The sequence below is a fragment of the Ranitomeya variabilis genome, chromosome 4 (assembly GCF_051348905.1).
Source record: "Ranitomeya variabilis isolate aRanVar5 chromosome 4, aRanVar5.hap1, whole genome shotgun sequence".
NCBI classification, from domain to species: domain Eukaryota; kingdom Metazoa; phylum Chordata; class Amphibia; order Anura; family Dendrobatidae; genus Ranitomeya; species Ranitomeya variabilis.
Window position 1 is genome coordinate 49,069,319 of NC_135235.1, and position 24,703 is coordinate 49,094,021.

Genomic DNA, 24,703 nt, shown 5'->3' on the forward strand with positions numbered 1-24,703 from the left:
AGGGTGGCACAATTTATCTCCCAGTTTGGTTTGATCGCCTTGGCACATTAAAATGGTTGATTTCCTGGGAAGGTAAACATGCAGATCGCTCCATTGACAGCTCATTACCCTGACAATGAGGAGAGGAGAGAGAATGACACGTTTAATTGTCAGTAGCAGCAGCCTCCTCTCCCTGGGTCATTGCTATGATTATTACTCCAGTGATGCCTCACATAAAACAGGTGGCAGCTACCGGTGCCAACCACTATCGTTCATCTCGAGTCTGGCGAGTGAGTAGTTAATTCTTTGTTTACAATTAATAAAGGGAGTGATACAATAACCTCATTCATTACAGCAAAGCAGATACAATGTAACGACTGCTGCCGGGACTGACACCTTCCCCATCACACCGGAATCTGCAGGATGGCACAGGTCTCCATGTTCCAACCTCCAATGCTGCAATAGATATCAACCCCCCTCCCAGATGTAAAAAATCACCTACATTTACTAGACATTCTGAATTTGTCATTATTCGTTCTATAATTGTATGGAGAGAAAAGAAAATCACTGCATCCTCAACTCAAGATGAGAGATAGCAAATAACATACTCAACTCTGCTACATGTAAATGGAATAAATGTCTCATTTATAATGTTTATGGTAAAAGAGCAGCGATTTCATATCTATATATTGAGAGAGAAAAATATATAATTTCATACTATAAAATATGTGTTGGAAAATATCTTATACTTTATATAATATAAAAAAATAATATAATATATACATGATATATTGCATAATATATTATGTATACATTATATACATTTTAGAAAAATGCATGTTAATTTTAATAAAATTGTATATTATTTTTCTGTGTTTTTCTTATTAATATATAGCAGAGCTGAGTTATTTTATATATATATATATATATATATATATATAATATATATATTATATATATAAAATACATACTTTTCCATAAGACTGCAATTAAACCATAAAAATCAATAAAAAAGGCAAAGGAAATCTCACGTGGCAGTAAGGGAAAAAAATCCGTGCAGGGTAAATATACAGTGCAATTAAACCATACAGAATACATATAGCTTACATATAATGTGTGGATAGGTATATAATAAGGATGCATATAGAATACTATTATTATAAAATTAATAATTGAATTTAGAAAAAATATTAACTACTTTTATCACAGGAACTCAGAAAACAGAATAGCAAGGCATATGAGGTTTATTATTAAAAATATATATATCTGTACAGGATAATACTTCTTGTTATATGCAAGACATCTTTTACTCCAGGGGTTAATAGTCTCCATGCCCCTGTACACCTGTACAAGTCGCACTGGCATATAACACTTTAATAATACAGACACCTGGAGAAGGGAAAGGAAGGTCTTTAATAAAAAATAATATATAATAAAATTATGTAAATAATACATAGATACATACATAGAAATCTGGTGCAGCAGATAATGGAGATGAGTCAGAGTGGGCGCATACACATGGTGTATTATTGTATTTCCACTGGTGGGTTGGCACAGGGGGCAGCAGTCAGTACTCCAGTTTGTTGTATAGGTTATACAGAGGTAAGGACATGTTGCTGCCTGAATAGTATAAGGGGGCTGGGAAGGCAATAGACCTGGGCACTGGTACCCTCAGAACAGAAGTGTCTCTGAATACTAAGGGCATGCCCACCAGAGTCTGGGCAGAAGCATGGGCTATGTTGGCAGCCTCCAATTCAGCAGATAACTGTCTCTTCCATTTGTTCCTGCGGTTCTGGAACCAAGTCTTAACTTGAGTCTCAGTAAGTTGGAGGCTGGAGGCCAGACAAGCCCTCTCTGAGCTGCTGAGATACCTCTTCATGTCAAACGTAGACTCCAGCTGGTAGACCTGGCTCCTGGAGAACACTGTCCTGGTCTTTTTCTTGGCACTGCCCTGCCTGTCCCCATGAACGTCCCTCTGCCTGTCTCCTGGTATGCTGCTGGAGCTTAAAAGTCTCTCCTTGCCCCCTGTATAGTCCTGCTGGGATGGAGAGGGCAGCTGAGTCCGGAGATCTGAACTGGGTGGTCCTTGTGTGTTATCTGCAAGAGATCACCAACATGTCACTACCTGCTCCTCCATCAGCACTCATTGTCAGCCAGGTGCACTCCAAATATTATACTTAGAAGATTAATTATCAATACAAATCACGAATACCTGGACGGAAGTCTATGGATAATTACATATACATAGGCAGTCACAAGGTTTATATCATTGAAGAATTGCAGATTTTTTTACAGCAAGAAATGTATTTACTCCTCAACTTGCAAAACTAAAAGGAGGGAGATAGATAGATAGATAGATAGATAGATAGATAGATAGATAGATAGATAGATAGATAGATATGATACTTGACAGATAGATAAATAAGTGATAGATGATTGATTGATTGATTGATAAATTAATGATAGATAGAGATTATAGATAACTAGATTTTATATATATATATATATATATATATATATATATATATATTAGATAGATATGATAGATATATGATACAGATGGCTGATAGATGACAGATAAATAGATGATTGACAGATAAATTGATGATAGAGATAGCTGATAGATAATAGATAGATAGAACTCATACATCACAGATAGATTCATGAATAGATGATTGATAGATAAATTTATAGATATGAGATTATAGATAAATAAATATATTATATAAATATATTGTATGTATATATATATATATATATATATATATATATATATATATATATATATATATTAGATATATATAAGATATGTCTAGGTAAGATTAGATAGCTTGTATATGATTTAATACTTATGTAGAATGTTTTACTAATTTTTTTAAACCGATATATGCCTCTTTAAATTAGATTAGGCAAGAAAAAATAAATTATCTAGAGAATTCTTACACTAACATGCAAAAAGATTTAGTATATTAAGGTATTTTAAAACAAACATATGTTAGATAGATACATAATGATAGATAAATAGGTAATAGATAGATAGATGATAGATAGATAGACAGATAGATAGATGATAGATAGATAGATAGATAGATGATAGATAGATAGATAGATAGATAGATAGATGATAGATAGATAGATAGATAGATAGATTAGATAGATAGATGATAGATAGATAATAGATATATAATAGATAGATGGATAGAAGGATAGATAGATAGATAGATAGATAATAGATAGATAGATGATAGATAGATAGATGGATAGATAGATAGATAATAGATAGATGGATAGAATGATAGATAGATAATAGATGGATAGAAGGATAGATAGATGATAGATAGATAGATAGATAGATAGATAGATAGATAGATAGATAATGGATAGAAGGATAGATAGATAGATAGATAGATGATTGATATATAGATAGATAGATGATAATGATAGATAGATGACAGATAGATAGATAGATGATAGATAGATAGATAGATAGATAGATAGATAGATAGATAGATAGATAGATAGATAGATAGATGGATATTTTCTCCCCTGTGATATGAGAGGCTGGATGGTCTCCCCCAGTGCAGTGCTGCCGGTGCAGGAGATGGGTGGGCGCTGTGCAGACGCTATTATCCCGGACATTATTATCTCTCCTCCTGTACAGGTGACACATCCCGGGTCCCCGGGCACCATGCGCCTCTATCACCCCCAGAACTGCTGCTGCCTGCGACATTTCCATTTCCTTATTTCATGTGCTACTGTCTGTACAAACCACAGCACTAAAGTCCGATGCATGTGTTGTCATATAAAACCAGTATAAGGGTCCTGGGACACAAGACGAAGAAAAAGTGACCAGTGCAAACCCAGTAAGATGCAGTCGCTATTCCAGCAGACTAGAAGGGTCCTGAGTAATGCATTGCCAGAATTAGAGCCCGATCCCCCCACCAGTGATAGTATAATGGAGCTACTCACTGAGACACCTATGTGAAGTGCAGGTGTGGGGGGCTTCATCCTTCGCCTCCTTGCTGTCTGATGCAGAGCAGAAGCAGCGCTGCTCCCTCCATCCCTCCTCTTCTTCTTCTTCTTCTTCCTCCTCTGCTGAGGAGGCGCTGGGGCTGGGCTCCCTGCATGTGAGGATGGGCGCTCTGCTGCTGTAAGGCTTGGCTCGGCCGGAGGTGGTGGTGCCCTGCAGGATGGACTGGATAGTGAAGCTGGAGAGGGTGGCTGGGGGGCACTTAGTGGCCTCTTCTTTGCTGCTCATCCTGAGGACATAGGACGGAAGAGGATGAGGAAGATGATGATGATGGAGTTGCACTGAGGGGGGCTGGAAAAAAAGGAGGGGGTGCTACAGTTTTTAATAATGGGGGTGTCTTTTCTTCCAGTTTGCCCATACAGACTGCATCCCTCCCTATCCAAAGCACAAGTCCCTACTGATCTGCTGCCTGCCTGCTGGCGTGGCTACATCTGCAGGACATTCCCAGCTCCAGAGCACCAATCATGAGCTGCAGGCAGCCCCGGAAAAATTGAAATTCCATTGTAAAACCCCATGCACCTGTGTGGAGAAATGACATGAGGTCAGTAGTGTATCTAAGCTTTCCCTAAAGAGTCCAGTGAGATAGATAATGGAGGGGGCACTGTCAGCACAGGTGGGCATACTATATAGGACTGTTTCCAGACATAGCTGGTAGGGAGAAATAAAAGGAAACTAGAGGAGGACAAACCAGTAAGTAATTGGTATAAATAATCCTAATGTAAGAAAAGAACTTCTAATGTTCAGTTTTTTTATTTGTCAGGTTTGCTAATGCCTTATATAGGAACATGATGATGATGATGAGAGTACATATAAAATCATCTGTGCTTATATGCCAGGGTTATGATATAATGCAAACATGAAAGACTTGCTGGTTCTGCAGAACTAGAAGTACCAGCAAGTCATCTTGAAGCCTCACCGTTTTATATAGCAATATGTATACTATGCAAGATATTTAATTTTTCAGATTTACTTGCAGTCCCATGAAAAAGTAAAAAAGTACAAGTGACATACTGATATCAAATTAAAACCTCAGCCCTGTTTCGTGCACTGTATATAATAACATATAGAAAACTAACAGCTATCTTAACAAAAAAATATATATTTATATAAAGGAGGTTGTATATATATATATATATATATATATATATATATTATTTTTGTTAAGATAGCTGTTAATTTTCTATATACTGTATATATTTCTGTATAGTAAACAAAAAGGGAAACAGCACAAAAAGATGTAAAAAAGAGGACTTTAATGCCCTGTGGCGTGGCAACATTTCGGATAAAACAAATCCTTTCTCAAACTTGAGAAAGGATTTGTTTTATCCGAAACGTTGCCACGCCACAGGGCATTAAAGTCCTCTTTTTTTTTTACATCTTTTTGTGCTGTTTCCCTTTTTGTTTACTGTCTGAAAGGTCATTGGAATGCTGGCCAGGGAAGCGTGCACGCTTTAAGGTAATTTTTCTGGTGCTGTTCCTCTTTTTCTACCTATATTTCTATATATATATAGCTACCTCCTTTGTAAGGCCATGTTCACACGTTCAGTATTTGGTCAGTATTTTACATCAGAATTTGTAAGGCAGAACCAGGAGCGGGTGATAAATCCAGAAGTGGTGACGTGTTTCTATTATACTTTTCCTCTGATTGTTCCCCTCCTGGTTTTGGTTTACAAATACTGATGTAAAATATGGATCAAATACTGAACGTGTGAACGTGGCCTAACACTATTATTACTTGACCTTTATGCCATACACAATCCTCAATACAAAAGAAATCAGAAAATGTCGGCTCTGCACAAATCCTAGCCTACTGCACAGGACTACAAGTGTTATTCTATTTCAGTGGGTGCTCTGGAATATTTTCAAATAGTTTTACAGCGGATAAAATCTTAATGTTGGGAAACAATATCATAATTGAAAATACAATAACGGATTGTTAAATGCAGAAAACTCTTAAATTGCAAACTTTTAGGAAGAGGATGGCGCTCATCTCTCTGAACTCCAATGGTCAGATATTGTATAATTCTCTTTTATTCAGTTTAATTGGTGCCGTGATTTACAGCAGGTTGCTACATTCACAGTTTTTCCAAGCTTGGGAAAGAGAACTTAGTCCGTCCTTGCTGCAGGGCAGACATTCCATTGGAAGATGATATTTTATCCTTCTACTTGATCCCTGCTTTTAAACCATGTCTTTCAATTATTTAGCCGTTATAGTGGGGTTTTTTTTCATAGATCCCAAGGATGTGTCTTGGATGCATTTTTATTTATGGGGGGCTACAGAGCCATAGCCACAGAGTTCCACTTTAAACCCCCAAAGTATAATTGCTTTAAGTAAAGCCATTAATGCAGCTTATTGACATCTGTTTATTAAAAGGGCATTGCCTGTCTCATATATCATCTGTATAAGTTTGGAATTAGTTATCCTCCTTTTGCCTTTCACACCCCCTCTCTATCAGTGGGAGAGATGAGAGACAAGTGTCTGGCGCCTGGAACCTGAGCCAACATCATTTCATACACAAGCACTATTACATGATCACCCAAAGCCAGCAGGCCGACTGCCCCCAGCCCCCGGCTCATTGTATTACCTGTCATGTTTACTGGGAGTAGGAGAAAAGACTCATAAATTAATGTTGCATTTGGTGGAAATGGTTTATTGATCTCCTACCATGCCCTTATGTGGTTGCAGTCTTAAAACTATTTTTAGGTTGAAAAATGCTGGCTTTTATATGAAAGATCTCACTCACGAATATAAGGGTTTCTATCATGCCCACTGAACCAATACTTCAATAATGCCCACTGAACTAATACAGCGCACACGGTATGTTGGTATTCCTTGTAGAACCATTATCTTGTAAGGCCTACACATTGAGTAGATCAGTGTCAGAGCTTGTATATTTCAACTGTTCAAGAACATACTACAGGGGCTGGTGGGGTATGTGCCATTGGTAATTGATACTACCGAACCACTCCTGCCTTGGCCTTGGCATTTAGATCAAGGGATGCAGGAACAAAGGGAATAGTCGCCCTTGGGCGAAGGAAAGACGAGCTACAAGCTCAACCATGGCCAGTAGCCGCCTATTAGTAACCGCCTAATATATATATATATATATATATATATATATATATATATATATATATATATATATATCCCCTGTTCTACCGTTGTTCTTTAATGTAAAAAAAACAAAAACAAAAAAGGTTATACTAAACAGGGGCGTACATAGAAGTCATGGGGCTCTATAGAAGAAGTATAATGCACAGGCCATAGTCCTCCCTATAACATAATGCACCCATACATTCCTCTATATATTACAATGCACGCCATAGTCCTCCATATAGTATAATGCACCCTATAGTCCTTCATACAGTATAATGCACCCCCATAGTTCTCCATACAGTATAATGCACTCCTCATAATACTCCAATTAGTATAATGCACCCCCATAGTCCCTCATACAGTATAGTGCACCCCCATAGTCCTCTATATAGTATAATGCATCCCATAGATAGTCCTCTATATAATGCACGCCATAGTCCTCCATATATAATGCACAGCTCATAGCCCTCCATATAGTATAATGCACCACAGTCCTCCATATAATATAATGTACCGTTCCATAGTCCTCCATATATAATGAACCTCTATATATACTGCACCCCCCATAGGTCTCCATATTAGTACAATGCTGCTTCACCCCGCACACGTTTCTTATAAGGCTACTATTCCCTCATGTGTCAAAGAGCGACGTACCGAAAAATTGTAAAGGCAAAACTCTCAGGCTATGTTCACACTGTATCATATTGGCTAACATGTATGTTATTGGCAGATATCCATGGCTGATATTTCACCACCGATTTCTTCGGGGGGCATGCTACAAATCTGCATGAAAATTAGCTCCATTAATTGAAATAATTATCTGCTTTTCCAGAGGAATGAACAAGTAAGTAAGGTCAGCACGGTGGCTCAGTGGTTAGCATTGTGGATCAGTGGTTAGCACAATGGCTCAGTGGTTATCACAATGGCTCAGTGGTTAGTACTAGTGATGAGCGAATATACTCGTTACTCGAGATTTCTCGAGCATGCTTGGGGGTCCTCCGAGTATTTTTTAGTACTCGGAGATTTCGTTTTTCTTGCCGCAGCTGAATGATTTACATCTGTTAGCCAGCATAAGTACATGTGGTGGTTGCCTGGCTGCTAGGGAATCCCCACATGTACTTATGCTGGCTAAGAGATGTAAAATTTTTTAACTCTATTCAACAATGAATAAATACGCTAGAGTTTTTTTCGTGCAAAATGCTCAAACAGACAGCCGAGCATAATCTGGGGTCTTTTGAACCTTCCCTTTGACTTCTATTGCAAAGTATAATGTATCTTCAGAGCAGAAAACGCCAGTGACAATGTTAATTCGTTTAGCTGCTTGTCTTTGGAAACCTAAAGAGGTTAAAGGATGCCAAAAAGACTGAACATATTAACAGTAAGGGTACGTGTCCACTTTCAGGATGGCCGGCGGTTTGGACGGAGTGGCAAACTCGCTCCACCCAAAGCTCCGCCCCCTTCTGGGACGCGATGATGCCGGATGTGTTCATTGCACACATCCGGCATCATCGCACCCCACACATAGGGCCCTGTGTTTTACCTTGCGGCGGCGCAGCGTCGCAGCAAGGTAAACGGACATGCTGCGATCTAAAAAGATGCGCCGCATGTCTGGAATCGCAGGGCCGCCGGGTGCGTGTTACCACGCATAGTGGAGACGGGATTTCATAAAATCCCCTCCACTATGCTGTAACATCTGGACGCTGCGGATTGAACGCTGCGGCTACACGCAGCGTTCAATGCGCTGCTATTCCGGATGTAAAACGGCACGTGGACACATACCCTAAGTCATTTTTAAAAATAAATGTATATGTTCTTTTTTATTTTGCATAGTGCTTTTTAAGGAGAGTTTCACAGCGGAATCCGCTTGAGAAATGCGTCAAGTGCACATAAACCGCAATTTTTGAAAACTGTTTTGTTTCTCTTCTTCGTTTTTACTCGTACATTTAGGAGCATTTTTACCTACAGATGTTACATTGCTCACTACTATAGCAATGTTGCCAGAAATTCCAGGACAGTCCATAAAAATTTAACACTTTTTTTTGCCCTGTCTGTAAAAAAATGTTAAAGGCGTCCATGTTTTTTTTGGAAGCTGAAGAAACATATGTCGATTATTTTGACTGTGATTATCATCATTTTCCAGTTTACAGTAAATGCAGCTGATGTCTTTATATCAGAATTATGGGCTGTAGAAATGTATTTGCATCACTTATAATCATAATTATTTATCATGGTTTTACAATGTGTCCGATAAATATATTCTCTGTCCGTGATTTTTTGATAAGCTGTCCAGAAAAAAATAAAAAGTCAATTTTGCAACCCTGCTGTGTAGTATTAAAGGACAATGGCCATGCCCCTTACTGGGCCTACTAATCCTAATTTCTGGTTTCACCCAATTCTGATGACTGTTATCTTCATATCTATGATATCCTGAATATTACAATATCATAGATCTGTAATGTTGGGGTGTGGACTGTGTTTTTGAATAAATTCACATTTTTTTCTGAATTTTCTGTAAGGGCTTACACAGGTAGTAAGACTTTGGGCATGGACCCAATATCCTGGCGCATAGGGAATGATTGATTTAACAGTTTGATCCAGTAGCGTGGAGTAAAACTGTTGCACAATATTTGCGTAACTCATAGTTGTGCAAAAATTTTCCGACTTTTGACATTTTTACATCAGTACTAGCAACTTTTTAAAATTTGGAAAGCGGTATAGCTGAGTGCAGCCCAACAAATTAATCATAATTTATGACACAAAAGTGGTGTAAATAAATACACAATTTTACTGGCACATGAAAGATGCGTGAAATCGATTTAGGGAAGAGTAAGATGACCGTATAACTCGGACGAGGATCGCAACGCAATGCTCGGACTGGCCGGCGGATCTCATGACCCGAACATGACGGCATGTATTTGTATGCTCAGGTCGGTGACCAGTCCGAGCACTGCGATGTGATCCTCGTCCGAGATATACGGCCGTCTGACTCTTCCCTTAGAGGAATACATGACTACGACTAATGAATTGGCGCACTGTTCTCCAGCGTACCCTGGATCAAAACTGGCTTATAAAACACCATTCCTGATGACTTGGTCCCTTAGAGTTCTCATGCCAAGTGTTGCCATATGGTACCCCCTTAAGACACTATAGTCTGCCGTAAATGCCAATGGTCCCAAATTTGCTGGTAATGTCCTGATTTTTCATAAACATCTCCTCCAAAATTTTGGGCCTAAAAGGGACATTGCTTACACAACATCCACTCACAAATGGCCATTTCTGGTTGGGTTTGGGACATTTCTGTCCAGGGCTACAGCCCTAAACTGATAGCACTGATGTTGGTAACAGTGGACACAGGTAACTCCTGAGGGCCTTCTGTATAATATCAGACACACACGGCTCAGGGGATCAGTACAGTACAGCTCCTTAATACACTCATGTATATGGGCCCATATGCCGTTAATAATACTTGGTAGTGACGTACATTTATAGGCCTGAGAATGAGAAGTAAGGGCCTCATTTATCAAAACTGTGTTTGTTGCCCTTAGCAACCAATCAGAGCTCAGCTTTAATTTTTTAAATAGCTCTGGTAAAATGTAAGCCACGCTGTGATTGGTTGCTAGGGACAACAAAGATAAAGTTTTCCTTTTGAGACAGTTTTCATAAATCTGCTGGTGGCCACTGACGGGTGGGACTTATCTGCCAGTTATACTGAGATTTAGTTCTCCATCTTCACAGAAATGTTTCCTGACTGTGGTCTTTTTTTTTTTTTATTGGACAGTGAAAAATAACTTCATGCTTTAAATTCTGCGTAAATTCTAATATATTAAAAAAAGAAATTACAGGACTGTATAGAAATCAATAGAGACAAATGTCAGGGCATTCTCAGATGATATTTTCATTAACTCTGAAGCAGTCTATTATGCGTGCATTATTGAATAAAGTGCTGGTAATGTTATTAAATGGCGTCACGTGCCCACTGTTCTTTGACCAGATGTCTAATCTTTAAATACTCCTTGATATACTCGGTAATGGACTAATTGATTCACAATACGCTCCCCAAATCTGCCCTTCTCCCCCGCTGTCTCTGCATGCTGCAGTGAATAGGAAAATAAGACCTCATGCAAGCCCTGTACGGTCCCAAATCAGTACCCCCCTACAATTCCAAATCAGTACCCCTCTGTACAATACTAAATCAGTACCCCTCTGTATGGTTCCAAATCATACAGTACCCCTCTGTATGGTACCAAATCAGTACACCCCCGTAGAGTCCCAAATCAGTATACTATGTACAGTACCAAATCAGTACCCCTCTGTATTGTCTCAAATTAGTACCCCCCTGTATGGTACCAAATCAGTACCCCTCTGTAAGGTCCCAATACAGTACCCCTCTGTAAGGTCCCAAATCAGTATCCTTCTGCACGGAACCAAATCAATACCTGTCTGTACGGTTCTAAATCAGTACCCCCCTGTTTGTACCAAATCAGTATCCCTCTGTACCGTCCCAAATCAGTACCCCTCTGCACTGAACCAAATCAGTACCTGTCTGTACGGTTCTAAATCAGTACCCCTCTGTTTGTACCAAATCAATATCTCTCTGTACCGTCCCAAATCAGTACCCCTCTGTATGGTCCCAAATTAGTACCCTCTGTACAGTCCCAAATCAGTACCCCCTGTACGGTCCCAAATCAGTACCCCCTGTACCGTCCCACATCATTCGGATATCATCCGAGTGCTGTGCGCTAAACACGGACCCCGGCAATGGAGGAGATGGAGAATTTAGTTTCTCCGCCTCCTCCGCAGCTGTGCTCCGATCTGCTCTGTGCGAGAGGCTCCGTGCACAGACACGTGACACTCGGCTCCTGCCCGCAGCAGAGGGTCATTAGCATATCGCATCGTATGCAATACGCTAGTGTGACGCCGGCCTAAGGAAGAAAAATGGCTCTCACATTGGAAATGGCAGAATTTGTTTTTACAAAGATCTGGGATTTTTTATACTCCATTATCCGAAATTCACCTACGACTACATTTTAAGCAGGTTTCATATATATCATATAGTATATTATGTACACTCTGATGTATCAAGTCTGCATCTGTTAAAGGCAAACTGTAAATTAAAATATAGAATAAAATGATATTCCACTGTGTCAGGTACTGCTGGGGGTTGTTATACTCTGCTCTGCAGCTCTGGGTTGTTCTCCCCAGCAGGTGTCACTGTTCCCAGTAGCACTCTACATGCTATAGAGACCAATAGTACAAATACTACAGAACATTATTACACTATACGATGCTACAATACGTCACACTACAATACACTGTACTCTACTGTAATACACTATACTATTCTATTCTACACTATACTGTACTGTTCTATACTGTTCTATAGATCTACGGTTGGACTTGTCCCTTGGGTCATGGATTTCTCTGAATCTTTTGATGACATTATGTACTGTAAATGGTGTGAAATTCAAAGTCTTTGCAATTTTACGTTGAGAAACATTTTTTCTGAAATTGTTCCTCAATTTTTGTACGCAGTTGTTCGTCTGACCTTCTTTGCTTGTGGGAGGCTCTGCCTCTCTAACAAGCCATTTTTTAAGCCGTCATGTGACAGGTGAAAATTGTCCTTTCACCTATTTTTCCTTATTATCGCTTAATTTTCCAGCTTTTTGCTAACCCTGTCCTAACTTTTTGAGATGTCTTGCTGACATCAATTTCTAAACTTGTTTCTTTTTTTCAAATGAAATGGAAAAAAATGTCTAAGTCCCATCTTCTGATTTGTGTTTTCGGTTCTTTTGTGAAGAAAATATGGCTATAGGAGATTTCCAAATCATTGCATTCTTGTTTTCTTTACATTTTACACAATGTCTTTTTTCAGAATTTGGGTTGTATGCAACAATACTTTATTGTAGTATAAATACTATAAAACAATAACTAACTGTACTCTAGATACAATAGAACAATACAATACCATACTATAAATAGTATATAACTATACCACATACAGTGATTAGCTGTAACCAGCAGGGAAAACTAGAAGAAAGTGTTTAAATTCCCTACAGCAACCCCGCAGGCAAAAACTGAGTACTACACAAGCCCCATTGAAATCTTTTTGAAGCTTTTCTCCACTTTAACTAATATTTTAGGATCCTTAAAGAAGTTGTCCACTACTATAACCTTTTTTTTTTTTTTTCATAAATCTTGCTATTATGTGCCACTGAAAACATCTACTGTGTTTATTTTAGCAATATTACCTTTTATCATGCTGTAGCAGCACATCTTTAGTGCTGGATTCAGCTCTCATGGGGTTAATCGACAACTTCCTTTCTCCTGAGTTACTGTGCTCTAATACTACAAGTTCCATGATGCATTGCACTGCTACTAAGCCTGAACCTAGCACACCCACTCCAAAACACACCCAAACCCCTCCCTCCTCTCCCTCCTCTATCTTCAAAAAGATTTGTGATGTGATTTCTGTCCAACCTCCTCTTTTACATTTGTCCAACCCACACTCCATTACACACAGATAAATGGATGGATAGATAGATAGATAGATAGATAGATAGATAGATAGATAGATAGATAGATAGATGAATACATACAGATATCTCTATATATCTGTCTATTTCTATATATATGTCCATATCCATGTTTCTAAACTCCTTCACCCCTGGAGCTTTTTTGTTTTTATTTATCGCTCCCCTTCTTTCCAGAGCCATAATTTTTCCGTCAATATGGCCATGTGAGGGCTTATCTTTTGCGGGACAAGTTCTACTTTTGAACGACACCATTGGTTTTACCATGTCGTGTAGCAGAAAATGTGAAAAAAATTCAAAGTGCAATGAAATGGCAAAAAAGTGCAATCCCACACTTGTTTTTTGCTTGGCTTTTTGGCTAGGTTCACTAAATGCTAAGGCTGTGCACCCGTTGCGGATCTGATTGCAGATCCGCAGGGTTTTTTGCTGCACTGAATTGCATCAAATCCGCAGTGTAGTGTACAACCAATGTAAGTCTATGGGAGCCGCAGACTTGTTGTGCACATGCTGCGGAAAAAGCCGCACCAAAACCACACCAAGAACTGCATCAAAACCGCACCAAAAACTGTATCAAAACCGCACCAAAACTGCAAAACTGCACCAGGTTTTGATGCAGTTTTTGGTGCAGTTTTGATGCAGTTTTTGGTGCAGTTTTGATGCTTTTTTTGGTGCGGTTTATGCGCGGTTTTAATGCCGTTTTTGGAAATAAGTAAATAAATGGAAAATGTGCATGATTTGAATGGAAACATGCATGAAAAAACGGATTCCAAGGCCGGATTCATCATTTCACAGCTCAGTTTCATAGGTTTTTTTGTCGGATCCGTCGCTGTGCGTTTTTTCGCCGGACAGAAAAAACGTTCCTCTGTATGTGTTTTCCATCCAGCGGAAACAGCTTTTTTGACGGATCCGGCAAAAAACGGATGAAACTCTATGAGAAAAAAACGGATCCGACGGAAAAAAATGGATCCGTTTTTTTAAAAACTCGCCGGATTGTGCCTCATGGCAAAAATCTGATGTGTGAAAGCACCCAAATATATGGATAGATACATCTATGTATCTATAGATATATCTATAGATAAATATATCTATGGATAGATATATCCATAGATATATAATAGAAAGGCCGATGTTTCTATAAGGCTACTTTCACACTTGCGTTTTTCGCAATCCGTCTTTTTGGGAAAAAAACGGATCCTGCAAATGTGCTCGCAGGATGCCTTTTTTACCCATAGACGTGTATTAGTGAAGGATCGCGACGGATGGCCACACGTCGCGTCCATCGTGCAACGGATGCGTCGTGTTTTGGCGGACCGTTGGCACGTCCGTCGCGTCTGCCATTTTCTACCGCGCATGCGCGGCCAAAACTCCGCCCCCTCCTCCCCGGACTTCAGAATGGGCAGCGGATGCGTTGAAAAACTGCATCCGCTGCCCACGACGTGCACAAATTTCACAACGTGCGTCGGTATGTCGGCCCAACGCATAGCGATGGACCCGTGCTGACGCAAGTGTGAAACAGGCCTTAATGAGCGTTTAATTTAATAAAAAACTGAAAAAAACGGCGTGGGCTCCGGCGCAATTTTCTGCGCAAGAGGGGGAAAGCCGACTGCCGGGGGCCAATATTTGTAGCCTGCTATGAATATCAGCCCGCAGCTGTCTGCGTAGCCTTTACTGGCTATTAAAATAGGGGGACCCCCCCAAAAAAATGACGTGGGGTCCCCCTATATTTTATAGCCAGAAAGGCTAAGCAGATAGCGGGCTGATATTCATAGCCTAGAGAGGGGCCATGGATATTGGTCCCCCTCGGCTACAAATACCAGTCCGCAGCCACCCCAGAAATGGCGAATCTGTAAGATGCGCCAATTCCGGCGCTGAGGCTGGTTTCACACGTGCGGTTTTGGACGCTGTGTTTTAGCGCTAAAAAACACATGCGTTTTTTCCCTATACTTAACATTAAAAACGCATGCGTTTTTTCGCATGCGTTTTGACGCGTTTTCGGCAACGCATGCGTTTTTGAACGCGCGTGTTCATTTGCAGAAATGCAACCTGTAGTAATTTTTAGCGGCGTTTTTTTGCCGCAAAAAAACGCATGCGTTTATTTGCGGAAAAAAAATGCATTGCTGTCTATGTAAACGCATGCGTTTTTAAGCACATGCGTTTGTTTGCGTTAAAAACGCATGCGTTTTTATAGAAAAAACAGAAAAAACACTGAAAAACCACCCACCACCATCAGGGTGATAAAGGGATCCAAACCCTAACCCTACCCCTAACCTCACAACTAACCGTTTAATGAACATTTTCTGACAGTCATAGTGCCACGATATTTCAGTGCCACGTATATAAGTGCCACGTATGTAAGTGCCACGTGCCACGTATTTAAGTGCCATGTATGTAAGTGCCACGGATTTAAGTGCCACGTGCCACGTATTTCAGTGCCACGGATTTAAGTGCCACCTATGTAAGTGCCACGTATTTCAGTGCCATGTATTTAAGTGCCACGTATTTCAGTGTCACGTATTAAAGTGCCACGTATTTCTGTCACGGTTAGGGTTAGGCCCTAACCCTACCCCTAGCTATTTCTATTTATAGTGGGTTTTCTTGTGGATTTTGATGATTGGCAGCTGTCACACACTTCTCAGCATGCGTTTTAAAAACGCAAATGCATGAAAAAACGCATATAAACGCGGCAAAACGCCGCGTTTTTTTTCCTACATGCAAAAACGCATGCGTCTAAAAAACGCAGCGTTTTACCGCATTTACATGCGTTTTTTCACGCATGCAGATAAAAACGCAAGTGTGAAACCAGCCTTAGCCCCTCTCTTCCCACTCCCGTGTAGCGGTGGAATATGGGGTAATAAGGGGTTAATGTCACCTTGCTATTGTAAGGTGACATTAAGCCGGGTTAATAACGGAGAGGCGTCAATAAGACGCCTATCCATTATTAATCCAATGCTAAAAAAGGGAAAATAAAACACACACATTAGGAAAAAGTATTTTAATATTCTTCATTTAACCATACTTACCATACTTCAGCGCCTGCAAAAAACGTAAAATAATAAACCGTATACTACCTGTCCGCTGTAGTCCAATTAATAACGAGTGTCCCACGACGATCTCCCCTATAGAGCAGTGACATCGGGTGATGTCACTGCTCTATAGGACCCTCAGTGACACACTGACAGGAGACAATGGCTCCTGTAGTGCATCACTGAGGTTACTAAAGTTCACTGGTCTCACTTTATGGCAAAAAGCTGCGTGGGAACTTCCTCACACAGCAATGCCATAAAGTGAGACTAGGGACTATTTTCTCACAGGGGCGTAGGAATACATTGTGGGGAATACATTGTGGAAGGATACCTTCCTCCCCTCATTGTGTTCCTGGAGCCCCTGGAGAGTGGTTGGGTCAGCAGATGCTCCTGCTCTCCACGGGAGATCGTCGTGGGACACTCGTTTTAATTGGATTTCTGCGGATCAGGGAGTATATTGTTTGTTTATTATTTTAATATTTTTTACAGATGACAATGGCTTCGGGGATCAAAGTGACAAGTGATGGTGAGTATGTACTCTATGTTTTATGTACTGTATGTCTATATGTATGTACTGTATGTATGTACTGTATGTCTGTATGTATGTATGTACTGTATGTATGTACTGTATGCGCATGTCGTCGCATGCCGTCGCATGGCGCATGTCGTCGCATGGCGCATGTCGTCGCATGCCGTCGCATGCAGTATGTTGTCGCATGGCGTCGCATGCAGCATGTCGTCGCATGGCGCATGTCGTCGCATGGCGCATGTCGTCACATGCAGCATGTCGCCGCATGGCATTGCATGGTACATGTCGCATGCCGTCACATGGCTCATGCCGCCGCATGGTGAGTGTCGTTGCATGCTGCATGTCGTCGCATGGCGCATGTCGTCGCATGGTGAGTGTCGTCGCATGGTGCATGTCGCCGCATGCTGCATGTCGTCGCATGCTGCATGTCTCGCATGTCGCATGTTGTTGCATGGCGCATGTCATCGCATGCTGCATGTCGCATGTCGTCGCATGGTGCATGTAGTTGCATGGCGCATGTCGTCGCATGCTGCATGTCGCATGTTGTCGCATGTCATCGCATGGCGCATGTCGCCGCATGGTGTGTGTTGTCGCATGTCGTCGCATGGTGTGTGTTGTCGCATGTCGTTGCATGGTGTGTGTTGTCGCATGTCGTCGCATGGTGTGTGTTGTATGTATGTATATATGTATGTACTGTATATGTATATGTGTTTTTTTTTGTTTTTTTTTATTACATTCAAAACATTAGCCGGATGATGGGACTACTACTGTCCCATCATTGGCTAATGTGTCACTCACTGCCACTGTAGCAGGCAGAGCCCGATGGGACTTGTTGTCCCATCGGACGATGCCTGCACACAGAGACAGACAGACACACACACACACACACACACCACCCCCCAGCACATACCGGTCCGCACAGCGCCGGCGCCCGGGACCGCACAGCGCCCGAGACCGCCCGGCGCCCGGGACCGCACAGCACCGGCGCCCGCCCGCACACGCACATCCCTGCCTAGCCCCGCCCGCCCCCAGCACAGCCCCGCAGGCAGCCTCAGCCCCGCCCACAGCCCAGTCACTCTTTATGAGTGACTGCTGTCTGTGGAGCCTCGGGACACGCCTGCTACTGACGTCACGTCAATTTCCAGAGTCTGGAAATTGACGTGACGTCGGCGGAAATGAGCGGCGGCTGAAGCCTGGGGGTCACGTGACCCGGACTCAGGCACCAGCATAGCGCCGCTCACAGGCGAAAACGGCTAATGAAGGTATTTACACAAATCATCAGGGGCCCCGGGGGGATACATAGGGGGGTTAATTGAAAGTAGTGGACAACCCCTTTAAAGTTATCTCCTTTTGCCTGTATTAATTTAGAATTCCTAAAAGGGCTTTTTGGAAATATATTGTAGGGTGAGGTCAGCTATACAGCAAGCGGTATCATACAAACAGAGCTGTACTACTATATCTTATGTAGGCCAAGCTATGTCAACTTTTATAACCCTTTTACTACAATGCAATTAAAAACAAACTGAAAATATTATTAACAAAATATCCTACTTTTTTTTTTGCAAACAGTTGCTATGTAAATCTATGTGATTCCAGTGTTACAGACTCGAAGCAACACTTGTGTGTAGTTTGATCCTGTGTCACCATGTCTTTTTCTTTTGTAGTTTAAGAAGAAGCGATAAAAAGGAGGTGATGTGACACAGGGAATGTGGTACTGATATGGTTCTTATAGGAAATATTTGCATTACATTTTTTTATTTTTTTTTATTTTTGGACTCAGATTATACTCATTTTGGTAGATTATGCATAGATTGATAGGACATACTTCTTAGATGAACCACCCCGGCCACCAAAAAAAAAAAAAAAAAATTGATCATATACCCTACAGTAAGTAAATAAGTAAATGAGCCGAAACTTTAGTTGGTATATGTACAAAGTGTAAGAGCACGTTCACACTTTGGCCATTTCACCCTATAGTAAGTAAATAGTAATAGTACATGTAAATAACATAGGGTACTTAGATAATACTATTTTGATAAAGGAAAAAGCATAAAAGCCCTCCCACCGCGACAAGGTGACCCATCGGGATGGTCCTAGCTTGTCTCTAGTAATAAAACCCTACCTTGTTTCCGCCGACCTCAAAATGAATAAGGGCAGAGCAGGACAGGGGCCCATAGCCTCCCATGGACAGGTGGGGTAACAGTCGGGGCCCTTGTCCTTGCTCTGCTCTTATTCACATTGAGGTCGGCTGACACAAGGTAAGGTTTTATTACTAGAGACTAGATAGGACCTTCCTGATGGGTCACCTTGTCGTGGTGGGATGCCATTTATGCATTTTCTACTAAAACAGCATTACCTAAGTCCCCTATGTTATTGACATGTACTATTACTATACTTATTTACTTACTATAGTGTGAACGTGCTCTTACACTTTGCATGAATACCAACTTATGCTTCGGCTCATTTCTATGGTTTTGTTATACTTCTTAGGTGGTCTCCATTTATTGTAAATGAGCCCCTTCACTCCAGCTCATCACACTTCTAGTGTTATTTAAGAGATGAGGCAAATTTCTCCAGAAATTCATTGTTCTTGCGGCCACTTGAGGTTCTTTTCTATCCCAATCAGTCTCTCCTTTCTATCTTGCTATTTTCAGACCTCTCACCTTTCTCTGTATCAGGGTATGTCTGCCCCTTTGTTCCTCTCCCCAGGCAACATGCCCCCTTTTCTCTTGCAGCCAAGAGGGGCAGGTGCAGCATAAAAAGACCTCCTCTCTCAGCACATTAACCTTTTCAGGGTTCGGCAGCACAGTCCAGACACATTACAAATGGTCAGCTTTAATCATGATGTCAGGTCATTAACCCTGGGAGACCCAGTCATTGAATAACTATTTGGGGGTCTATCCTTCATCAGTCCAAGTCCATTTCCACATTCATTCACACATTCTGGTTGTGCCTCGCAGGCCTTCAATCCACCATTAAAATGAAGCTGTTAAATACAACATATAGCAGGGGCTCCGGCGAGCATCCATCTGGCCGCGCACAATAAGAAGTGGGGAGTCATGTATGAATAGTGATATTTGGATGACACCAGGTTTAGAATTTTATTGCCTGGTAATCTTCAGTATATTGATCATGTTTGGAAACCCTCCATAAATAAACTAAAAACTGGAGATAAATCAGTGCCATGTGCTCTGCTCTGGTGGTATATGTAATAATAGGCTAGTGAATATAGCGGATGACCTCATAAATAAGAATATTCCTCCCATATTTACTCCCATACTCCAAAAATATACTGATAGGCTAATTTGAAATGTAAATTGCGAGCCCCAATGGGGAAAGGGGTCAATGGAAATGTTGAGAAGCTCTGTACAACACTACGGAATAGGTCAGTGCTTTATAAATAAGTAAAATAAATAAAATGTTGAGAAGCTGTGTACAGCACTACTGAATACGTTGGTGCTTTAAAAATAAGTAAAATAAATACCGTAAATGATAATATGGCATGATAATAATAAAGCCAAGAACTATAATAATATTTGAAACTTGTACAATTCAAATGGTAAAAAGCAATCTAAGTAATGATTGTAATTATTTTAATGATAATAATAATATTTGTATTAATATCATAATACTTTAATTAGAAAAATAACAATCTATAAGGGTGGTAAGAAATTAAAATGTATTCTAATCCTAAATCTCTATTTAATGGGGTTAATCCTATTGGTCACTTGTGGTTTTGTCTTAAGAAAGAAGGTGCATATAATTGAAAACGCGTCAACAAATAAACTGAATTTTAACTGATCCTTCGTTGGCTCCATCCATCATCATTCATCCGAATAGGCAGTGCATGATTCACCCCATCTCCTCCCACCACATTGCTTTGATCTTCCATGTTGGTCTACATCAGCCTTTCTACCTGATTTCTGTGGTTGTGGTCGCACATGCTGAGCCAGGTGAACTATTCCCACACCCATCCACTTTGTCCTTTAATAGTTTTATGCACTATTGTGCTATTGTTTTTTTACAGCTCTTCCACTTTCCTTCCATTTAACATCACAATCTACCATTTTTTCTACCAGCAGAAAGGTGACTATAAAAGGGCGCTTCTTAACAAAGAAAACCCCTTTGATTTCATTCTGTCAGCAATGGCACCACATGGAAGAGAAATGTCACAAGACCTGAGAAAGAAAATATTTTTTTTACACGAGAAAGTGAAGGCTACAAGAAGATCAGCAAAGTTTTACTTACCAGTTTGAATACTGGAGCAAAAGTGATCCAAAAATGTTACATGAAACTGTAACCATCTCACAGAGACTTCCAGAGATGGAAGTTAACACCTAAGGGTATGTTCCCACAGTCAGTAAATGCTGCGGGTTGGACGCTGCATACATCAGTAGCGTCCAACCCGCAGCGGACAGATGTTACAACATAGTGGATGGATTTGAAGGAATCCCATCTCCACTATGCGTGCATGGATGCCTCCGACTTCCCTGCGGAGTTGGACATGCAGCGCGTCTTTCCAGACTGCAGCATGTCTATTTATCTTGCGGAGACGCTCAGTCTCCGCAAGATAAATGTCACCCGTATAATGTATTGGGCACGGTGATTCCACACGGTTCAGTGAACACATCCGGAATCACAAGCGCTGCCAGTTCCTGACCATGGGAACATATCCTAAACAGGAGAGTCTTATGATGAGAAGGATTGAAGAAAATCGCCATGCAAGTTCAACGCAGTTAGCTAAAAAAGTAGAAAGCAAAACCGGGGTGGGTGTATTTCACATCACAAAATGGTGCAAATTTATTATATATTTGTTGAAGTAGGACTCATGTTATCGGCCGTATTTTCAGCCCAAGCGTGATCCGACAAAATATGGAATAGCACTTGGACCAATGTTATTTTATTGGGCTGTGCACATGTCAGATGTTTTTAGTCAGGGGAAATAAGCGCTGTACGTCCAAAATTGATCCAATTATGCAAATCAATGAGTCCATGGGAAAAATCTGATTGCACTTGGATGGCATCTGATTTCTGTGATCACACTCTGATCAAACTCTAATCAGAGTCTGATCAGAGTGTGATTCTCTCAGATGAGAGAATATACGGTCGCCCGTACCTCACCTTATACTCATAATTACTCTATGTGACGCCTGTTCTGGGAGTGAAGCCCATATTAATGCATGTCTGCATAGCTCTCTATTGTTTGCAGGTGTCAGTCCAGCCAGTGACACTTGACCAACCCTTTTCTACCATGACAAGTGCTAGAACAGGTGTATAATTTCTTGTGTGAGCGTGGCACATATACACATGGTGTATTTACAGGACACTGCCGCTATCTGTGATGTGATAGACTGATCCCCCGCAGACTGACAGATGGCTGTGCTGATAATCCGAGCAGCCTGTATATGTGTAAATAGGTAAAGTCAGACATCCACACATGGAGGCAAGCCCTCTGTATACACCCAAAATACAAAATGTAACTTTTAAATAACCTTTAAGATGCCTGATGAAAGGACCGCTCAGAACTAGTTCCAACCCTTCTTCTGTCACTAATCTGACCACGTTAACTAGTTTTCACCTGTCAGTATGTGTTTCTAAGTGAATCAGGTTACTCGGAGTTGGAGAAGAAGCCAGCTGATACATTAATATTTCCTAGATGGACGTCAGGGGTGACATATGTCCAGGAGAATAGAAGGGGTGCAAAGGGGGCAGAGCAACCATGGTACCAAACTTCAGTTCATAAATGAGAGTCATCAGGGTCTACTAAAATTCTTGATATCTCATCTATTTTGGATAAGACCCTAGGGTTCTCCAACTTCAGGGTCAACTCTTTTTTTCTTATTTAAGTGCATGTATCTGGGGCTAAAAGTCATTTTTGCAATTAAGCTTTATTAAAAAGTTTGCACCTTTTCATTCTTACAGGCTCTCTGTTTCTCTGAATAATTAAAGGGAATCTGTCACCACATTTAACCTATGTAAACTATTAATATGGCCACACAGATTATACAATGCTGATAAATATCCTCCCTGTGTGTCTGGTATCAGCCGTGTTGTTGCTGAGAAATCAACTTTTATCACTTTATATAAGTTACCTCTTCCAGGCTCTGGGGCGGATGGTGCCTGGAGATAGCTCTGCCTCCAGAGCTTATTGTAAATATAAGGGGGAGTTACCAGTGTGATGTGACATGGTTACCAGTGTGATGTGACATGGTTACCACTGTTACCAGTGTGATGTGACATGGTTACCATTGTTACCAGTGTGATGTGACATGGTTACCAGTGTTACCAGTGTGATATGACATGGTTACCACTGTTACCAGTGTGACATGACAAGACGGATTTCATCAACCAACGTATCATTGTAATCATTATAACAGCGCCAACCTGTTACTGTCTGTAGGTTACTGTGCACAAAACTGCTGACAGCTTCACTTTAAAAAAGGAATTGAGAACCCAATTAATAGGTTTTGAGAACCTTCAATACTGATGGTCTATCTTTAGTGAATGGGACTGAACTGCAGCACCAGGCACAGTGACTACAAAGTATACGGCACAGGGTCTGGTAAGCAAAGAAGAAGGCAATCAATTGATTGACGAAAAGTGCTGGGAGATGGAACTCCTCTATTCTAAAACAGAATATATCCTACAGATCACTTTAGTCTAAAGTGAAAGGAATGAAAACCCAACTTTTTGTGCTTTCCCATATAGATTATAGGTGGTCATAGTGAGACCCCACAGCGGTACCCCTGCAGTCAACTTTACATTTTGAGTTCCTTCTAACAAAAATGCATTGTCCAATGTCAATAGTTTCAATATGGACAATTCATACCATAATTGGCATTCAGATGTGGTTTATCCAGCCCTTTACTCTATGGGTCACACAGCAATGGTATGGTCCATGTCTATGGCTGATAACTCCACAGCAGCATTATAAAGTTGATTATAACTGGAGATCAATCTTTAGGATTATGCGTTTTCTATATATTGTGTCAAAATGTTTTTGTTTTGCTTTGTTTTTTTTTTACAGAAAACACAAACCTACAACAACAAAGAGGATCGTGACGAAGCTCCATAAAGAAGAGTGCATCCATATATTAGATCTCAGGAGAGCTTCGCTGCTATTTCCTGAGGAGGGATGAGCTCCTGGATCAGATAGCCATTGTTATTCTATCAAGGAGCCAGCACCAGGAGAAACTTGAGTTGTGTCGTTCTTCCTCCACATGAATGTTAAGTCGTCATACGGACTTAACAATTTATCAGAGTACTCTACTGTAATCCAGCTTTATTCATCCATGGGCTACTAAACATGGCACCGACTACAACAGTAATGTATGCAAGTAACATAAAGATTAGGAAACTGCACATATTGAGTATAGCCTATTTATCAAGTTGTTACAATATATCTGCTTTTGGGGATACTGGGTGACAGTCAGTATGGATGACATTACATCTACCATAAGGGATTTATCCACCTGTCCCTAAATCTGCCCAAATTAGCCTAGAAATCAAGAAACA

General features: G+C 40.7%; 1 protein-coding gene across 3 annotated transcripts in view; it reads right to left on the minus strand.

Moving 5' to 3' along the window:
* Positions 1 to 1,373: 1,373 nt before the first annotated feature.
* Positions 1,374 to 24,703, minus strand: part of HMX2 (H6 family homeobox 2) — a 76,881-nt gene continuing 53,551 nt past the window's right edge. Inside the window, exons 1-3 of one of the 3 annotated variants that reach the window (XM_077258474.1) lie at positions 10,588 to 10,647; positions 3,949 to 4,238; positions 1,374 to 2,076 (exon numbers count right to left, since the gene is read on the minus strand). In XM_077258474.1, coding sequence (XP_077114589.1) covers positions 1,547 to 2,076; positions 3,949 to 4,238; positions 10,588 to 10,589 — 822 coding nt within the window. In that variant the 5' untranslated portion in view covers positions 10,590 to 10,647 and the 3' untranslated portion in view covers positions 1,374 to 1,546. Of the gene's footprint in view, positions 2,077 to 3,948; positions 4,529 to 10,587; positions 10,648 to 24,703 lie in introns of those variants that run through there. The other 2 variants (XM_077258475.1, XM_077258473.1) reach the window with 2 other exon arrangements.